The sequence below is a fragment of the Choloepus didactylus genome, chromosome X (genome assembly GCF_015220235.1).
Source record: "Choloepus didactylus isolate mChoDid1 chromosome X, mChoDid1.pri, whole genome shotgun sequence".
In the NCBI taxonomy this organism is placed as follows: Eukaryota; Metazoa; Chordata; class Mammalia; order Pilosa; family Megalonychidae; genus Choloepus; species Choloepus didactylus.
In genome coordinates, this window is record NC_051334.1 from 124,933,750 (window position 1) to 124,949,772 (window position 16,023).

The window sequence follows — 16,023 nt, forward strand, 5'->3', positions numbered from 1 at the left end:
TGATTTTTTTAGTTGCTATTGAAAATGGTATCTTTTTCTTGAGTGTCTCTTCAGTTTGTTCATTTCTAGCATGTAGAAACATTACTGACTTATGTGCATTAACCTTGTATCCCGCTACTTTGCTAAATTTGTTTATTAGCTCTAGTAGCTGTATCATCGATTTCTCAGGGTTTTCTAGATATAAGATCATATCATCTGCAAACAATGACAGTTTTACTTCTTCTTTTCCAATTTGGATGCCTTTTATTTCTTTGTCTTGCCGGATTGCCCTGGCTAGGACTTCCAGCACAATGTTGAATAACAGTGGTGACAGCGGGCATCCTTGTCTTGTTCCTGATCTTAGAGGGAAGGCTTTCAGTCTCTCACCATTGAGTACTATGCTGGCTGTGGGTTTTTCATATATGCTCTTTATCATGTTGAGGAAGTTTCCTTCAATTCCTACCTTTTGAAGTGTTTTTATCAAAAAGGGATGTTGGATTTTGTCAAATGCTTTTTCAGCATCTATTGAGATGATCAATTGATTTTTCCCTTTTGACTTGTTAATGTGTTGTAATACATTGATTGATTTTCTTATGTTGAACCATCCTTGCATGCCTGGAATAAACCACACTTGGTCATGGTGTATGATTTTTTTAATGTGTCTTTGGATTCGATTTGCAAGTATTTTGTTGAGGATTTTTGCATCTATATTCATTAGGGAGATTAGCCGGTAGTTTTCCTTTTTTGTAGCATCTTTACCTGGTTTTGGTATTAGATTGATGTTAGCTTCACAAAATGAGTTAGGTAGTGTTCCATTTTCTTCAATGTTTTGAAAGAGTTTGAGTAAGATTGGTGTCAGTTCTTTCTGGAAAGTTTGGTAGAATTCCCCTGTGAAGCCATCTGGCCCTGGGCATTTATTTGTGGGAAGATTTTTGATGACTGATTGGATCTCTTTGCTTGTGATGGGTTGGTTGAGGTCTTCTATTTCTTCTCTGGTCAGTCTAGGTTGTTCATATGTTTCCAGGAAATTGTCCATTTCCTCTACATTGTCCAGTTTGTTGCCATACAGTTGTTCATAGTATCCTCTTATAATTTTTTTAATTTCTTCAGGATCTGCAGTTATGTCACCTTTTTCATTCATTATTTTGTTTATATGGGTCTTCTCTCTTTTTGATTTTGTCAGTCTAGCTAGGGGCTTGTCAATCTTGTTGATCTTCTCAAAGAACCAACTTTTGGTGATATTTATCCTCTCTGTTGTTTTTTTGTTCTCTATGTCATTTATTTCTGCTTTAATCCTTGTTATTTCTTTTCTTTTACTTGGTTTAGGATTGGTTTGCTGTTCATTTTCTAGCTTCTTCAGTTGATCCATTAGTTCTTTGATTTTGGCTCTTTCTTCCTTTTTAATATATGCGTTTAGTGCTATAAATTTCCCCCTTAGCACTGCTTTTGCTGCATCCCATAGGTTTTGGTATGTTGTGTTCTCATTTTCATTCGTCTCTATATATTTAGCAATTTCTCTTGCTATTTCTTCTTTAACCCACTGATTGTTTAGGAGTGTGTTGTTTAACCTCCAGGTATTTGTGAATTTTCTAAGTCTCTGATGGTTATTGACTTCTAATTGTATTCCATTGTGGTCAGAGAATGTGCTTTGAATAATTTCAAACTTTTTAAATTTATTGAGGCTTGTTTTATGTCCCAGCATATGATCTATTCTGGAGAAAGTTCCATGAGCACTAGAAAAGTATGTGTATCCTGGTGATTTGGGATGTAATGTTCTGTATATGTCTGTTAAATCTAATTCATTTATCAGATTGTTTAGGTTTTCAATTTCCTTATTGGTCTTCTGTCTGGTTGATCTATCTATAGGAGAGAGTGATGTGTTGAAGTCTCCCACAATTATTGTTGAAACATCAATTGCTTCCTTTAGTTTTACCAGTGTTTCTCTCATGTATTTTGTGGCACCTTGATTGGGTCCATAGACGTTTAAGATTGTTATTTCTTCTTGCTGAATTGCCCCTTTTATTAGTATGTAGTGGCCTTCTTTGTCTCTCAAAACATCCCTGCATTTGAAGTCTATTTTATCTGAGATTAATATTGCTACACCTGCTTTCTTTTGGCTGTAGCTTGCATGAAATATTTTTTTCCATCCTTTCACTTTCAGTTTTTGTGTCCCTGTGTCTAAGATGAGTCTCTTTTATGCAACATATTGATGGTTCATTTTTTTTGATCCATTCTGTGAATCTATATCTTTTAATTGGGGAGTTTAATCCATTTACATTCAACGTTATAACTGTGAAGGCATTTCTTGAATCAGCCATCTTATCCTTTGGTTTATGTTTGTCATATTTTTCCCCTCTCTCTATTATTATCCTTTATTGTACCCATACCGAATCTCTTTAGTACTGAACCTTTCTCCAAGTCTCTCTGTCCTGTCTTTGTTTCTCTGTCTGTAGGGCTCCCTTTAGTATCTCCAGTAGGGCAGGTCTCTTGTTAGCAAATTCTCTCAGCATTTGTTTGTCTGTGAAAAATTTAAGCTCTCCCTCAAATTTGAAGGAGAGCTTTGCTGGATAAAGTATTCTTGGCTGGAGATTTTTCTCACTCAGAATTTTAAATATATCGTGCCACTGCCTTCTTGCCTCCATGGTGGCTGGTGAGTAGTCACTACTTAGTCTTATGCTGTTTCCTTTGTATGTGGTGAATTGCTTTTCTCTTGCTGCTTTCAGAACTTGCTCCTTCTCTTCTGTGTTTGACAGTGTGATCAGTATATGTCTCGGAGTGGGTTTATTTGGATTTATTCCATTTGGGGTTCGCTGAGCATTTATGATTTGTGTATTTATGTTGTTTAGAAGATTTGGGAAGTTTTCCCCAACAATTTCTTTGAATACTCTTCCTAGACCTTTACCCTTTTCTTCCCCTTCTGGGACACCAATGAGTCTTATATTTGGACGTTTCATATTATCTATCATATCCCTGAGGTCCATTTAGATTTTTTCAATTTTTTTCCCCATTCTTTCTTTTATGCTTTCATTTTCCATTCTGTCATCTTCGAAGTCACTGATTCGTTGTTCAACTTCCTCTAGTCTTGTACTATGAGTGTCCAGAATCTTTTTAATTTGGTCAACAGTTTCTTTAATTTCCATAAGGTCATCCATTTTTTTATTTAGTCTTGCAATGTCTTCTTTATGCTCTTCTAGGGTCTTCTTGATTTCCTTTGTCTCCCGTACTATTGTCTCATTGTTCATCTTTAGTTCTTTGAGTAGCTGCTCTAGGTGCTGTGTCTCTTCTGGTCTTTTGATTGGGGTGCTTGGGCTTGGGTTATCCATATCGTCTGGTTTTTTCATATGCTTTATAATTTTCTGTTGTTTTTGGCCTCGTGGCATTTGCTGAACTTGATAGGGTTCTTTTAGGGTTTGTAGACCTATTGAAGTCCTTATCTCTAATTTATCAGATCTACAGCTTCGTGGAGTACACTTTCTCTAACTAACCAGCAGGTGGCTTCCATGAGCCACCTGTTCTCCACAAGCCAGTTCTCCCCTGCTTAGCCTTTTTGGTGAGTGGGGGAGTGAGTCTTGTGGGGTCCAATTGGTGTACCAAGCTTGCGTGTGTAGTTGGTGTTGCCTGCCCTGTATATGGGGCGTGTTTCTGGGCAGTCATGGAGTGGGGGGTGGCTCTAACAGTCAAATCTCCCTGGTGATCCTAGAGTTTTAAAGCTGCTGCAATAGTCTAATCCTTCAGTTCAGTCCTGCCACAGTTTGTCTCTGCCACTGACCCAGAAGTCCTTGGTATTGGCGTATGGCTCCTGAGACTTGCAAGTGGGCCCCTCTTCCAGGCCGTGCACCCCGGGTCTTCTGTTGAGGGATGACTGTGCTATGTCACAGGTGAGTGCCTTCCCCCCAGGGCAGTTCTGGGCTGCTGGGCTGTGTTGAGAGGCTCCCAGTCTGCTGAAATGATGGCTGAATGGGGCTTTGTTAATTCACACTGCTCTACCTTCCCAACTCTGGGACAATCAGCTGAGGTTGCAGGGAAGGCTAATGTCCACGCCCAGTTTTGTGGTGTGTGCCTGTTATTTGAAGCACTTCCGTCACACTGGGTTGTCTGGGGCAGTTCTGGGCTATGGGGCTGGCGATGGGCAGGAGTGTTTCCTGTCCACCAGGATGATGGCTGTGAGCGGGCACCCCCCTTTTCTTGGGAAGTTGTGGTGTTTAGTGAATTTTCTCAGCCACTGGATTATTGCGTTTTGTCTCAGAGCTCTCCTAGTTCTGCTCTTGACTTGACCTGCCCAAATTGCAAGTCTTTGAAGCTTTCTGTATTGGGCTTCTTAGAGTAATTGTTTTAGAAAAAGAAAAAAGGATTAAAAAAAAAAAAAAGGCCCTCCTCAGAGATCTAATGGGTTATTGAAATGCTAAGAGACAAAGCAACCAGGGCCATTAAGGAAAGGTCCACAGGGCAGAGAGATCAGCTTTTCTTCGGGATTTGCATATGCGCCTCAGGGCCCTTCCCCTTTCTATGTTCACCAGAACTCCAAAAATCCTCCGCTTTTATTTTGTAGTTTTTTGTGTTGTTTTTTTTTTCTCTGCCTGTCTCCTCTCTGCTGAGCTGGCTGCTCTCAGATTCTCTGGTGTCTGGTCTCAGTCTATAGATTTCACTGATCTCAGCAGTTCCACGTTTTCATGAGTGTTGTATGAAGTATGCCCAAAGTCAGATTGCTCTGTGGTGTCCAGTCCACGCAGTTCCTGGCTTTCTACCTACTTTCCCGGAGGAGTAACTAAAACATACAGCTCACCAGTCTGCCATCTTGCCCCGCCTCCGACTTATTTTTATTGAAGATAATTTTCTCAATTAATTTCTCATTACTCACGTAGGTGTACTGTAATCTCTTCTTCCAGAATTTATTTTTTCTTTAAGAAAAATCTCTATAAGGACTCTTTGGGCTTTAAAAAAAACTTTTAAATAAACTTATCAATTGATTCTCATATAAAGTCATATTGATTTTATTTATCTCTAGTACAATCCTTGTTTCAACAATCTTTCTGTTACAACAGGGCTTCTGGTTGGGACTCTCGATTCAGTCTTAGACTCGACTGCTAAAGTAGCTCCATTTCGTATCCTCCACCAGACACCAGATTCTCAAGTTTACTGGTCAATTGCATGTGGTGAGTGTGATTTTTAAAATATATAATTCAACATTAAATAAGGATGCTAAGAAATCAAATATTTAAACTTATTTATGTTCTCTATTTGTTTTAAGATTTAGAAACCAGTTCTATGTGCAACTCCACTTTGAGAGAATAGCAAAACATCTATTTAAGGAGGATTACAGATTATTAGGGTTATAAAAACCTCATTGATGTGAGGGCCCAGAAGCAGTGAAGCAGTGCTGATTCTGGGCAGATTTTGGTCAGTGCTACTGCTATATGACTAACCATTTTCTTTAAATTACTTCTCCTGCCTCACCCAACTGCTAGGAAGATGGGAACATCCCCATGAAATATGTTGTTTCATCTCTAATATCAGATAACTCATAGGAGGAGAATCTGAAGTTAACTATGAGCCCAAAACTTAAAGGTTGTCCCTTAAGGAGGAAGTATAAGCTTGAAAAAGTGAAACTCTTTTAGTCACACACCTACTTTCTCACAAAATGCATTGTATCCTTGAAATATGCATTAGTATCTTGCAGGTAATACTACATAGTCATATTTATTCATGCTGAGGTGTTTCAGATTTGTCTACATATATGTTGTGGATAGAAAAGGAATTAGGATAGTTCTTCCTAACAAAGCAGCACAACATTTAAAAAAAAACCCACAATGATAGTTTACTTCTTTTATGATGCCATTTATACTGTTGGTCTGATTACAGTCCCAGTTTTCTGGCCTTTTTAATGTCAAAGGACTGCCTTTTTCTTTCTTTTTCTCCCCTTCCCCTCTCTTTTAAAGAAGATATATTAAGTGCATGCACACTGGTTAAATGTGGCTTTCAACCATAGGTTAATTGTGGATTTCAACAAAAGTACATGAATTTCTGGACAGTTCATATGTATGAACATACAGCATATAATTAATTTTTTTTTTCATTTTTATTGAGATTGTTCAGATACCATACAATTATCCAAAGATCCGAAGTGTACAATCACTTGCCCCTGGGTACCCTCATACAGCTGTGCATCCATCACACTTAATTTTTGTTCAATTTTTAGAAACTTTTCATTACTCCAGACAAGAAATAAAGTGAAAGATGAAAAAAGAAAAAAAGAAAAGGAAACTCTAAACCTCCCCTATCCCTAACCAACCCCCCTCAGTTGTTGACTCCTAGTATTGATATAGTACGTTTGTTACTGTTTAGGAAAAAATGTTGAAATACTACTAACTGTAGTATATAGTTTGTAATAGGTATATAGTTCTTCCCTATATGCCCCTCTATTATTAACTTCTAATTGTATTGTCATACATTTGTTCTGGTTCATGAAGTGATTTCTAGTATTTGTACAGTTGATCATGGACATTGCCCACCATAGGATTCAGTTTTATAGATTTCCATCTTTTGACCTCCAACTTTCCTTCTGGTGACATATATGACTCTGAGCTTCCCCTTTGCACCTAATTCACACACCATTCGGCGCTGTTAGTTATTCTCACATCTTGCTACCAACACCCCTGTTCATTTCCAAACATTTAAGTTCATCCTAATTGAACATTCTGCTCATACTAAGCAAGAGCATCTACATTTCTTCCACAAGGCAGGAGGGAGAGTCAAAGAAGGTAGAGAGGCAAAAGAAAGAGGAAACAAAAAAATGACAGCTAGGAAGCAGCAAAAGGAAAAATAACCTTAAACCAAAGTAGAATAAAGAATCAGACAATACCACCAATGTCAAGTGTCTAACATGCCTCCCCTATCCCCCTCTCTTATCTGCATTCACCTTGGTATATCACCTTTGTTACATTAAAGGAAGCATAATACAATGATTCTATTAGTTACAGTCTCTAGTTTATGCTGATTGCATCCCTCCTCCAATGCCTCCCCATTTTTAACACCTTGCAAGGTTGACATTTGCTTGCTCTCCCTCGTAAAAGAACATATTTGTACATTTTATCACAATTGTTGAATACTCTAGTTTTCACCAAGTTACACAGTCCCAGTCGTTATCTTTCCTCCTTTCTTGTGGTGTCTCACATGCTCCCCATCTTCCTCTCAACCGTATTCATAGTTACCTTTGTTCAGTGTACTTACATTGTTGTGCTACCATCTCCCAAAATTGTGTTCCAAACCACGCACTCCTGTCTTCTATCATCCTGTAGTGCTCCCTTTAGTATTTCCTGTAGGGCAGGTGTCTTGTTCACAAAGTCTCTCATTGTCTGTTTGTCAGAAAATATTTTGAGCTCTCCCTCATATTTGAAGGACAGCTTTGCTGGATACAGGATTCTTGGTTGGTGGTTTTTCTCTTTCAGTATCTTAAATATATCACACCACTTCCTTCTTGCCTCCATGGTTTCTGCTGAGAGATCCGCACATAGTCTTATTAAGCTTCCTTTGTATGTAATGGATTGCTTTTCTCTTGCTGCTTTCAGGATTCTCTCTTTGTCTTTGACATTTGATAATCTGTTTATTAAGTGTCTTGGCGTAGGCCTATTCAGATCTCTTCTGTTTGGAGTACGCTGCGCTTCTTGGATCTGTAATTTTATGTCTTTCATAAGAGATGGGAAATTTTCATTAATTGTTTCCTCTATTATTGCTTCTGCCCCCTTTCCCTTCTCTTCTCCTTCTGGGACACCAATGATACGTACATTATTGTACTTTGTTTCATCCTTGAGTTCCCGGAGACGTTGCTCATATTTTTTCATTCTTTTCTCCATCTGCTCCTTTGCGTGTAGGCTTTCAGGTGTTTTGTTCTCCAGTTCCTGAGTGTTTTCTTCTGCCTCTTGAGGTCTGCTGTTGTATGTTTCCATTGTGTCTTTCATCTCTTGTGTTGTGCCTTTCATTTCCATAGATTCTACTAGTAGGTTTTTTGAACTTTTGATTTCTGCCGTATACATGTCCAGTGCTTCCTTTACAGCCTCTATCTCTTTTGCAATATCTTCTCTAAACTTTTTGAATTGATTTAGCATTAGTTGTTTAAATTCCTGTATCTCAGTTGAAGTGTACGTTTGTTCCTTTGACTGGGCCATAACTTTGTTTTTCTTAGTGTAGGTTGTAATTTTCTGTTGTCTAGGCATGGTTTCCTTGGTTATCCAAATCAGGTTTTCCCAGACCAGAACAGGCTCAGGTCCCAGAAGGAAGAAATATTCAGTATCTGGTTTCCCTGCGGGTGTGTCTTAGAAAATTGCTCCACCCTTTGATGCCTCAGGTCACTGTGCTTTTCTGCCCAGCAGGTGACGCCTGTTAGCCTATAATTCTTGACTGGTGTGAGGAGGTATGGCTGTGTTCCCCCAGGCTCTGGGGTCTGGTTCTGAATGGCAAGGGCCCTACCCCTTTCCTCCTAGAGAAGAGAGACCCCTCAGGTGGAGGTCATTAGCATTTCAATGGTCTCTCTCTCTCTGCTTGTGGTGTCTCCACCCTTCCCAGAGTCACAGCCCTGGAAACTGAAAATGACTGGGGCTTTCTCCACTGAGCCAAAAAAGAAACAAATAGTCCCCTTCAGACCCAGTCCAAGGCGACCCTCCTGCTCTCCCAGGTCAGTCGTCACCCAAAGCCTCTGTCTGTTTTTGGGGGCTGCGTACCTGTAGTGAGCAGTTCACACTCGCTACTTAAAACCCCAGTTGGAGCTCAGCTGAGCTGTATTCGCTTGCTGGGAGAGAGCTTCTCCGTGGCACCACGCGGCTCCGCAGCTCGGGCTATGGGGGAGGGGGTCTCCCGACCTGGTTCCGCAGGTTTTACTTACAGATTTTATGCTGTGTTCACGGGCATTCCTCCCAATTCAGGTTGGTGTATGATGAATGGATGGTCTCGTTTGTCCCCCCGCAGTTATTCTGGATTATTTACTAGTTGTTTCTGGTTTTTTGTAGTTGTTCCAGGGGAACTACTTAGCTTCCACTCCTCTCTATGCCGCCATCTTGCCCGAGTCTCTATAATTAATTTTTAAAAATATCTGACTTGTTTAGAATTCCCTCTAAATTTCCTTTAGTGTTGCTAGTGAGTCTTTTCTTCTGGCCCTTTTACATTGAATGCCATTTAAACCAAATGAAGAACACATTACACCTGCTGACATCACTACACATATGTACTCAGCTCCAAATCTGGTTCGTAGAAATTATTTAGAGAAAAACAACCTTCCTACTTTTTTTAACGGGATAATATAACTTATTCCCCCAAATTAACTTGATACAGAAATATAGTAACCTAACCTACTAAGGAAGCTTCCTTTTTACTAAAGGAGCAAAATAAAAGACTTAAAATTTCTCAATGGCTTTTATTTGTGCTTCATTAAAAAATATTATTATACTTGGCATTGTGACTTTAGTAACATGAATAAAATTCTAACTGAATTGAGGAAATAAGCAATTTTTCAGTGTCAATAATTTTTGTAAATTGTGAGCATCTATACATTATAAAACATAATAAGAAATCAAGCTATTTCTTTTGAATAAGATTTGTATAATCCACAATGTTTGGAAAATCTTAAAGGCATGTGGATGATAGGTGGAGACTGAAGATGTTGAAATACTGTCCTTCAAGGCAAAACAACCCAGAGCTAACTTATATTTACTCTGACTCTCAGCAAGCCACCTAACACTGAGGAGATCGCATGGATTTTACCTTATGACAGGATTTCTAACTTCCTTCATCAAATTTCTCTAACTTTACTAGGTCTGTTAATGAATAGTCCCTGATCAATGCTTCACAACATCCAAACTTAGTAGAGTGGCCGTGGTTGAAATCCACATTTAACCAGTGCGCATAGGATTGTCTTGTGCGTGCTGTTTTCATTCCCACAGATTATAGTCACAGTTAGTAGTGTATTATTTGGAGACCAAGGATTTATGTATATGTATGTACTCTGCTTACTCTCTTAAAACATACTGGTTCCAATAAGCACCAGTTACTGGCATCTTGTTTTCAAAATTGTATATCCTTTCTCATGAGTTGTATTTACTTTTCTCCCCTTTCATTAAATGTTTGATTCATTCTATTTATAGTGAAAAATATTGTTGATGTCCACATATAGAGTTGAAGTAGATAATAAATTTAAAACCTTTATTCCTTTATTATCACCATTTTTTATTGTCAGCAAATATTTTATTTCTTTTTAAATCAAGCTTATAAGTACCAAAAACGGTTTTGTTCTATAGTTTTCCTTGAGTCTCTTATTCTCTTGTGTTATAATCAGGAGCCAACAGAGAAGAAATAACCAAGCATTGGGATTGGTTGGAACAAAATATCATGAAGACTTTAACTGTGTTTGATTCAAATGAAGATATTACTAATTTTGTTCAAGGAAAGATAAGAGTAAGTGGATGGATATATTTTGTTTATGGACTACTAAAGATTTTTTTTTTTTTTTTTTCCTATTCCAAATGTGTCTCGTTTATTGTGGGTTTTCTATTACTTTAAAATTCTTCCTCTTTTTTTTTTTTTTAATCTTCATTTTATTGAGATATATTCACATACCACGCAGTCATACAAAACAAATCGTACTTTCGATTGTTTACAGTACCATTACATAGTTGTACATTCATCACCTAAATCAATCCCTGACACCTTCATTAGCACACACACAAAAATAACAAGAATAATAATTAGAGTGAAAAAGAGCAATTGAAGTAAAAAAGAACACTGGGTACCTTTGTCTGTTTGTTTCCTTCCCCTATTTTTCTACTCATCCATCCCTAAACTAGACAAAGTGGAGTGTGGTCCTTATGGCTTTCCCAATCCCATTGTCACCCCTCATAAGCTACATTTTTATACAACTGTCTTCGAGATTCATGGGTTCTGGGTTGTAGTTTGATAGTTTCAGGTATCCACCACCAGCTACCCCAATTCTTTAGAACCTAAAAAGGGTTGTCTAAAGTGTGCATAAGAGTGCCCACCAGAGTGACCTCTCGGCTCCTTTTGGAATCTCTCTGCCACTGAAGCTTATTTCATTTCCTTTCACATCCCCCTTTTGGTCAAGAAGATGTTCTCCGTCCCACGATGCCAGGTCTACATTCCTCCCCAGGAGTCGTATTCCACGTTGCCAGGGAGATTCACTCCCCTGGGTGTCTGATCCCACGTAGTGGGGAGGGCAGTGATTTCACCTTTCAAGTTGGCTTAGCTAGAGAGACGGACTACTAAAGATTTTGACCCTTTTATATGAGGAACAGAGGTTGCATGGAAGATCATTGTTTTACTGGCACTGTTCAAGATTAGTAGAAGCACACACACATATGAGTATCAGAGTCAGTGCTAACTGCATTGAATCTCTAGATCAATTTGGGGAGTTTGCAGTTTTACAACTTTAAATCTTTCTAGTCAATTCATGAATATAGGATGTCTTTCAATTTATTCATATCTCCTTTAATTTCTTTCAACATTATTTTGTAGTTTTCAGAGCATAAGTTTTAGACTTCTTTTGTTAAATGTATTCCTAAATATTTTTTTATGCTATTGTAAATGGAATTGTTTTAATTTTGTTTTCAGTTTGTTAATTGCTGGTGTCTAGAAACACAATTTTTGTGTATTGAAGACAAAAGAAGCGCTAAAGAAAATCGTAAAGTCAGTGGTTTATCTTTGGTGCCCTTGTGAGTTCTCTTAAAGATATTTTCAATATCTCTCAAGTTTGGGATTTGAATAAACTCTTTGTGCATTCAAAAGAATAAATTTAGTACCTTTTCATATTTGCAGTAGCTCCTTGTCAGGCATTAGAAAAAGCCTAATAACAAAACTGAAGGAAATCTGCTGACCTCTGTCCTAAGAAAAGTATATATGTACACACATAAATATATATGATATATGTACCTGTATAGATATATACAATTGTATTCATTGTATTCAATCAACTGTTTAAAATTAAATGTGATATATTTTTGCTGGTAAGGGCTGATGAATTTTCAGAAAATGTTTTGTCTCCTTTAGGGATTAATTGCTGAAGAGGGAAAACACTCTTTTGCAAAAGAAGATGATCCTGAGAAGTTTCGAGAAGCCCTTTTAAAATTTGAAAAATGTTTTGGTTTACCGGAGCAGGAGAAGTTAGTGACCTATTACTCGTGCAGTTATTGGAAAGGAAGGGTTCCTTGTCAGGGTTGGCTGTATCTTAGCACCAACTTTCTGAGCTTCTATTCTTTTTTACTGGGATCAGAAAGTAAGTTTATATTGCTTACCATGACTTTTAACTTGCTAACTGACCTATCAAATTTGTATATATTGTATATACACTTTATATATAAAGTACATTGATATTGATTGATATTAAAGACAAGTAAACTGTAAATTAAAAAGTACATTTCATCTAGAGAAGAACCCTTTTAAAACTGCTTAACGTACGAACCATTAGAGATGTGTATAGAATGCCTTGCATATTGTGAAAGTGAATGAATATTAAATGATGATGGTGATCTGGTATACAACTACTTTCAATCCCTTGTTCTAAGCTACCTACTTGCTTCAATTCTTGTTTTAAGCATACAATATAAACATAGTAGCCATAATACCTAATGGCCCACTTCTAACTTTGCAGCCACAAAGAAGAATCAAACAGTACCATTTATAGCACACATCCAAACAGCTTTTATATCAGTAGTATTGAAAATAATTATTTTTTCTGTAATTATGTAAAGAAAAAAATTTAAATATCAAATCAGAATAGTTTTTAAAATATTTTTAAAATTATTTCTTTCCTCTAGAATTGCCAATTCTGTTATGTTCATGGTTATGCTTCAAAATGTTAACTAATCTTGAATTGTAATATATTTTAGCCTTTCAAAGCATTTATTCAGGCGGTTGACTATTGTTTCAAAAGACCTGATTAATAAACAGAAATCAATATTGAGAAATTTAATGATACCTGCTTATAATTCTTATTTGCAGTCAAACTCATTATCTCCTGGGATGAAGTCTCAAAACTTGAAAAGACTTCAAATGTCATACTTACGGAGAGTATTCATTTGTGTTCTCAAGGAGAAAATCACTACTTTTCAATGTTTTTGCACATTAACCAAACATACCTTCTTATGGAACAGCTGGCAAACTATGCTATAAGGAGACTTTTTGATAAGGAAACATTTGATAATGACCCATTCCTTGATGATCCTCTACAAATCACCAAAAGGTATTCAAAGCTTAATTAATGCTTTCTTTTAAAAGTATAGTTTGACCGTAAGAATGATAGCATTGATTAGTTTTGAAAAGTTAATTGTTCTATGTTATGAGATAGTTTTTCTTTGGAGTTGATCATCACTGGGTGTTTTTTGTGTGGGTTTATCCATATGCATTTCACCAATAGTATCCTCCTCTCTATGAAATTTAATCCTAAGAAATAATAGAAGTTAGGTTTGAAAATTTCTTGAGATTCAGTTGGGATTTGTCCAGGAGTGCTTTTAGAAATGGAAGAGGGATTTTTGCAAGTGTGTTTAGTCTAATTCTAAATTTCTTTATGAGTATTCTAAATAGTTTTAGATTTGAAATTGTCAAATGTATTGTTTATTTTTAAAAGTAATTTATAGACAGCATCATGTTTGTTTTTTATGAAGAAGCAAATTACTGGAGTCAGTAGAGCATGGGTTTTTTTTTGTTTTGTTTTTTATCTTCATTTTATTGAGATATATTCACATACCACGCAGTCATACAAAACAAATCGTACATTCGATTGTTCACAGTACCATTACATAGTTGTACATTCATCACCTAAATCAATCCCTGACACCTTCATTAGCACACACACAAAAATAATAAGAATAATAATTAAAGTGAAAAAGAGCAATTGAAGTAAAAAAGAACACTGGGTACCTTTGTCTGTTTGTTTGTTTGTTTCCTTCCCCTATTTTTCTACTCATCCATCCATAAACTAGACAAAGTGGAGTGTGGTCCTTATGGTTTTCCCAATCCCATTGTCACTCCTCATAAGCTACATTTTTATACAATTGTCTTCGAGATTCATGGGTTCTGGGTTGTAGTTTGATAGTTTCAGGTATCCACCACCAGCTACCCCAATTCTTTACAACCTAAAAAGGGTTGTCTAAATTGTGCGTAAGAGTGCCCACCAGAGTGACCTCTCGGCTCCTTTTGGACTCTCTCTGCTACTGAAGCTTATTTCATTTCCTGTCACATCCCCCTTTTGGTCAAGAAGATGTTCTCCGTCCCACGATGCCGGGTCTACATTCCTCCCCGGGAGTCATATTCCACGTTGCCAGGGAGATTCACTCCCCTGGGTGTCTGATCCCACGTAGGGGGGAGGGCAGTGATTTCACCTTTCAAGTTGGCTTAGCTAGAGAGACAGGGCCACATCTGAGCAACAAAGAGGCATTCGGGAGGAGGCTCTTAGGCACAGTTATAGGGAGGCCTAGCCTCTCCTTTGCAGCAAGCGTCTTCCCAAGGGTAAAACCTACGGTAGAGGGCTCAACCCATCAAACCACCAGTTCCCTATGTCTGTGGTCATGTTAGCAACCATTGAGGTGGGGTAGGCCAATACCCCTGCATTCTCCACAAGCTCCTCAAGGGGGCACTACATATTTTTTTCCTTGTTTTTCTTTTATTTTTTTTAACTTTCTTTTCTTTTTTAAATCAACTGTATGAAAAAAATTAAAAAAAAAAAAAAAACATACAATAAAAGAACATTTCAAAGAGACCATAACAAGGGAGTAAGAAAAAGACAACTAACCTAAGATAACTGCTTTACTTCCAACCTGTTCCTACTTTACCCCAAGGAAGTTACCTAATATAGCAACATTTCTGTGAACTTGCTCCTACTATATCCATCAGAAATTAACAGACCATAGTCATTCCTGGGCATCCCCAGAACGTTAAATAGCATATCTGTTCTTCTTGGATTACTGTTCCCCCTTCCTTAATTGCTCTCTATCACTAGTTCCCCTACATTCTACATTATAAACCATTCGTTTTACATTTTTCAAAGATCACATTAGTGGTAGCATGTAATATTTCTCTTTCTGTGCCTGGCTTATTTCACTCAGCATTATGTCTTCAAGGTTCATCCATGTTGTCATATGTTTCACGAGGTCGTTCCTTCTTACTGCCGTGTAGTATTCCATCGTGTGTATATACCACATTTTATTTATCCACTCATCTGTTGAAGGACATTTGGGTTGTTTCCATCTCTTAGCAATTGTGAATAATGCTGCTATGAACATTGGCGTGCAGATATCTGTTCGTGTCACTGCTTTCCGATCTTCCGGGTATATACCGAGAAGTGCAATCGCTGGATCGAATGGTAACTCTATATCTAGTTTTCTAAGGAACTGCCAGACCGACTTCCAGAGTGGCTGAACCATTATACAGTCCCACCAACAATGAATAAGAGTTCCAATTTCTCCACATCCCCTCCAGCATTTGTAGTTTCCTGTTTGTTTAATGGGAGCCACTCTAATAGGTGTTAGATGGTATCTCATTGTGGTCTTAATTTGCATCTCTCTAATAGCTAGTGAAGCTGAACATTTTTTCATGTGTTTCTTGGCCATTTGTATTTTCTCTTCAGAGAAGTGTCTTTTCATATCTTTTGCCCATTTTATAATTGGGCTGTCTGTACTATTGTCATTGAGTTGTAGGATTTCTTTATATATGCAAGATATCAGTCTTTTGTCAGATACACGGTTTCCAAAAATTTTTTCTCATTGAGTTGGCTGCCTCTTCACCTTTTTGAGAAATTCCTTTGAGGTGCAGAAACTTCTAAGCTTGAGGAGTTCCCATTTATCTATTTTTTCTTTTGTTGCTTGTGCTTTGGATGTAAAGTCTAGGAAGTGGCCGCCTAATACAAGGTCTTGAAGATGTTTTCCTACAATATCTTCTAGGAGTTTTATGGTACTTTCTTTTATATTGAGATCTTTTGTCCATTTTGAGTTAATTTTTGTGTAGGATGTGAGGTAGGGGTCCTCTTTCATTCTTTTGGATATGGATAGCCAA

At 37.5% G+C, this 16,023-nt stretch overlaps 1 protein-coding gene across 4 annotated transcripts in view; it reads left to right on the forward strand.

The window, feature by feature from the left end:
* The window catches only part of TBC1D8B (TBC1 domain family member 8B), a 164,178-nt gene that overhangs the window by 26,287 nt on the left and 121,868 nt on the right, over window positions 1-16,023 (forward strand). For all 4 annotated transcript variants that reach the window (XR_005214605.1, XM_037822003.1, XM_037822004.1 and 1 more), the window contains exons 2-5: window positions 5,022-5,132; window positions 10,301-10,419; window positions 12,025-12,250; window positions 12,976-13,216. Coding sequence is in view for 3 of the 4 variants with exons in the window: in XM_037822003.1 (XP_037677931.1) it covers window positions 5,022-5,132; window positions 10,301-10,419; window positions 12,025-12,250; window positions 12,976-13,216 (697 nt within the window). In the remaining variant the exon portion in view is untranslated. The remainder of the gene's footprint in view (window positions 1-5,021; window positions 5,133-10,300; window positions 10,420-12,024; window positions 12,251-12,975; window positions 13,217-16,023) is intronic.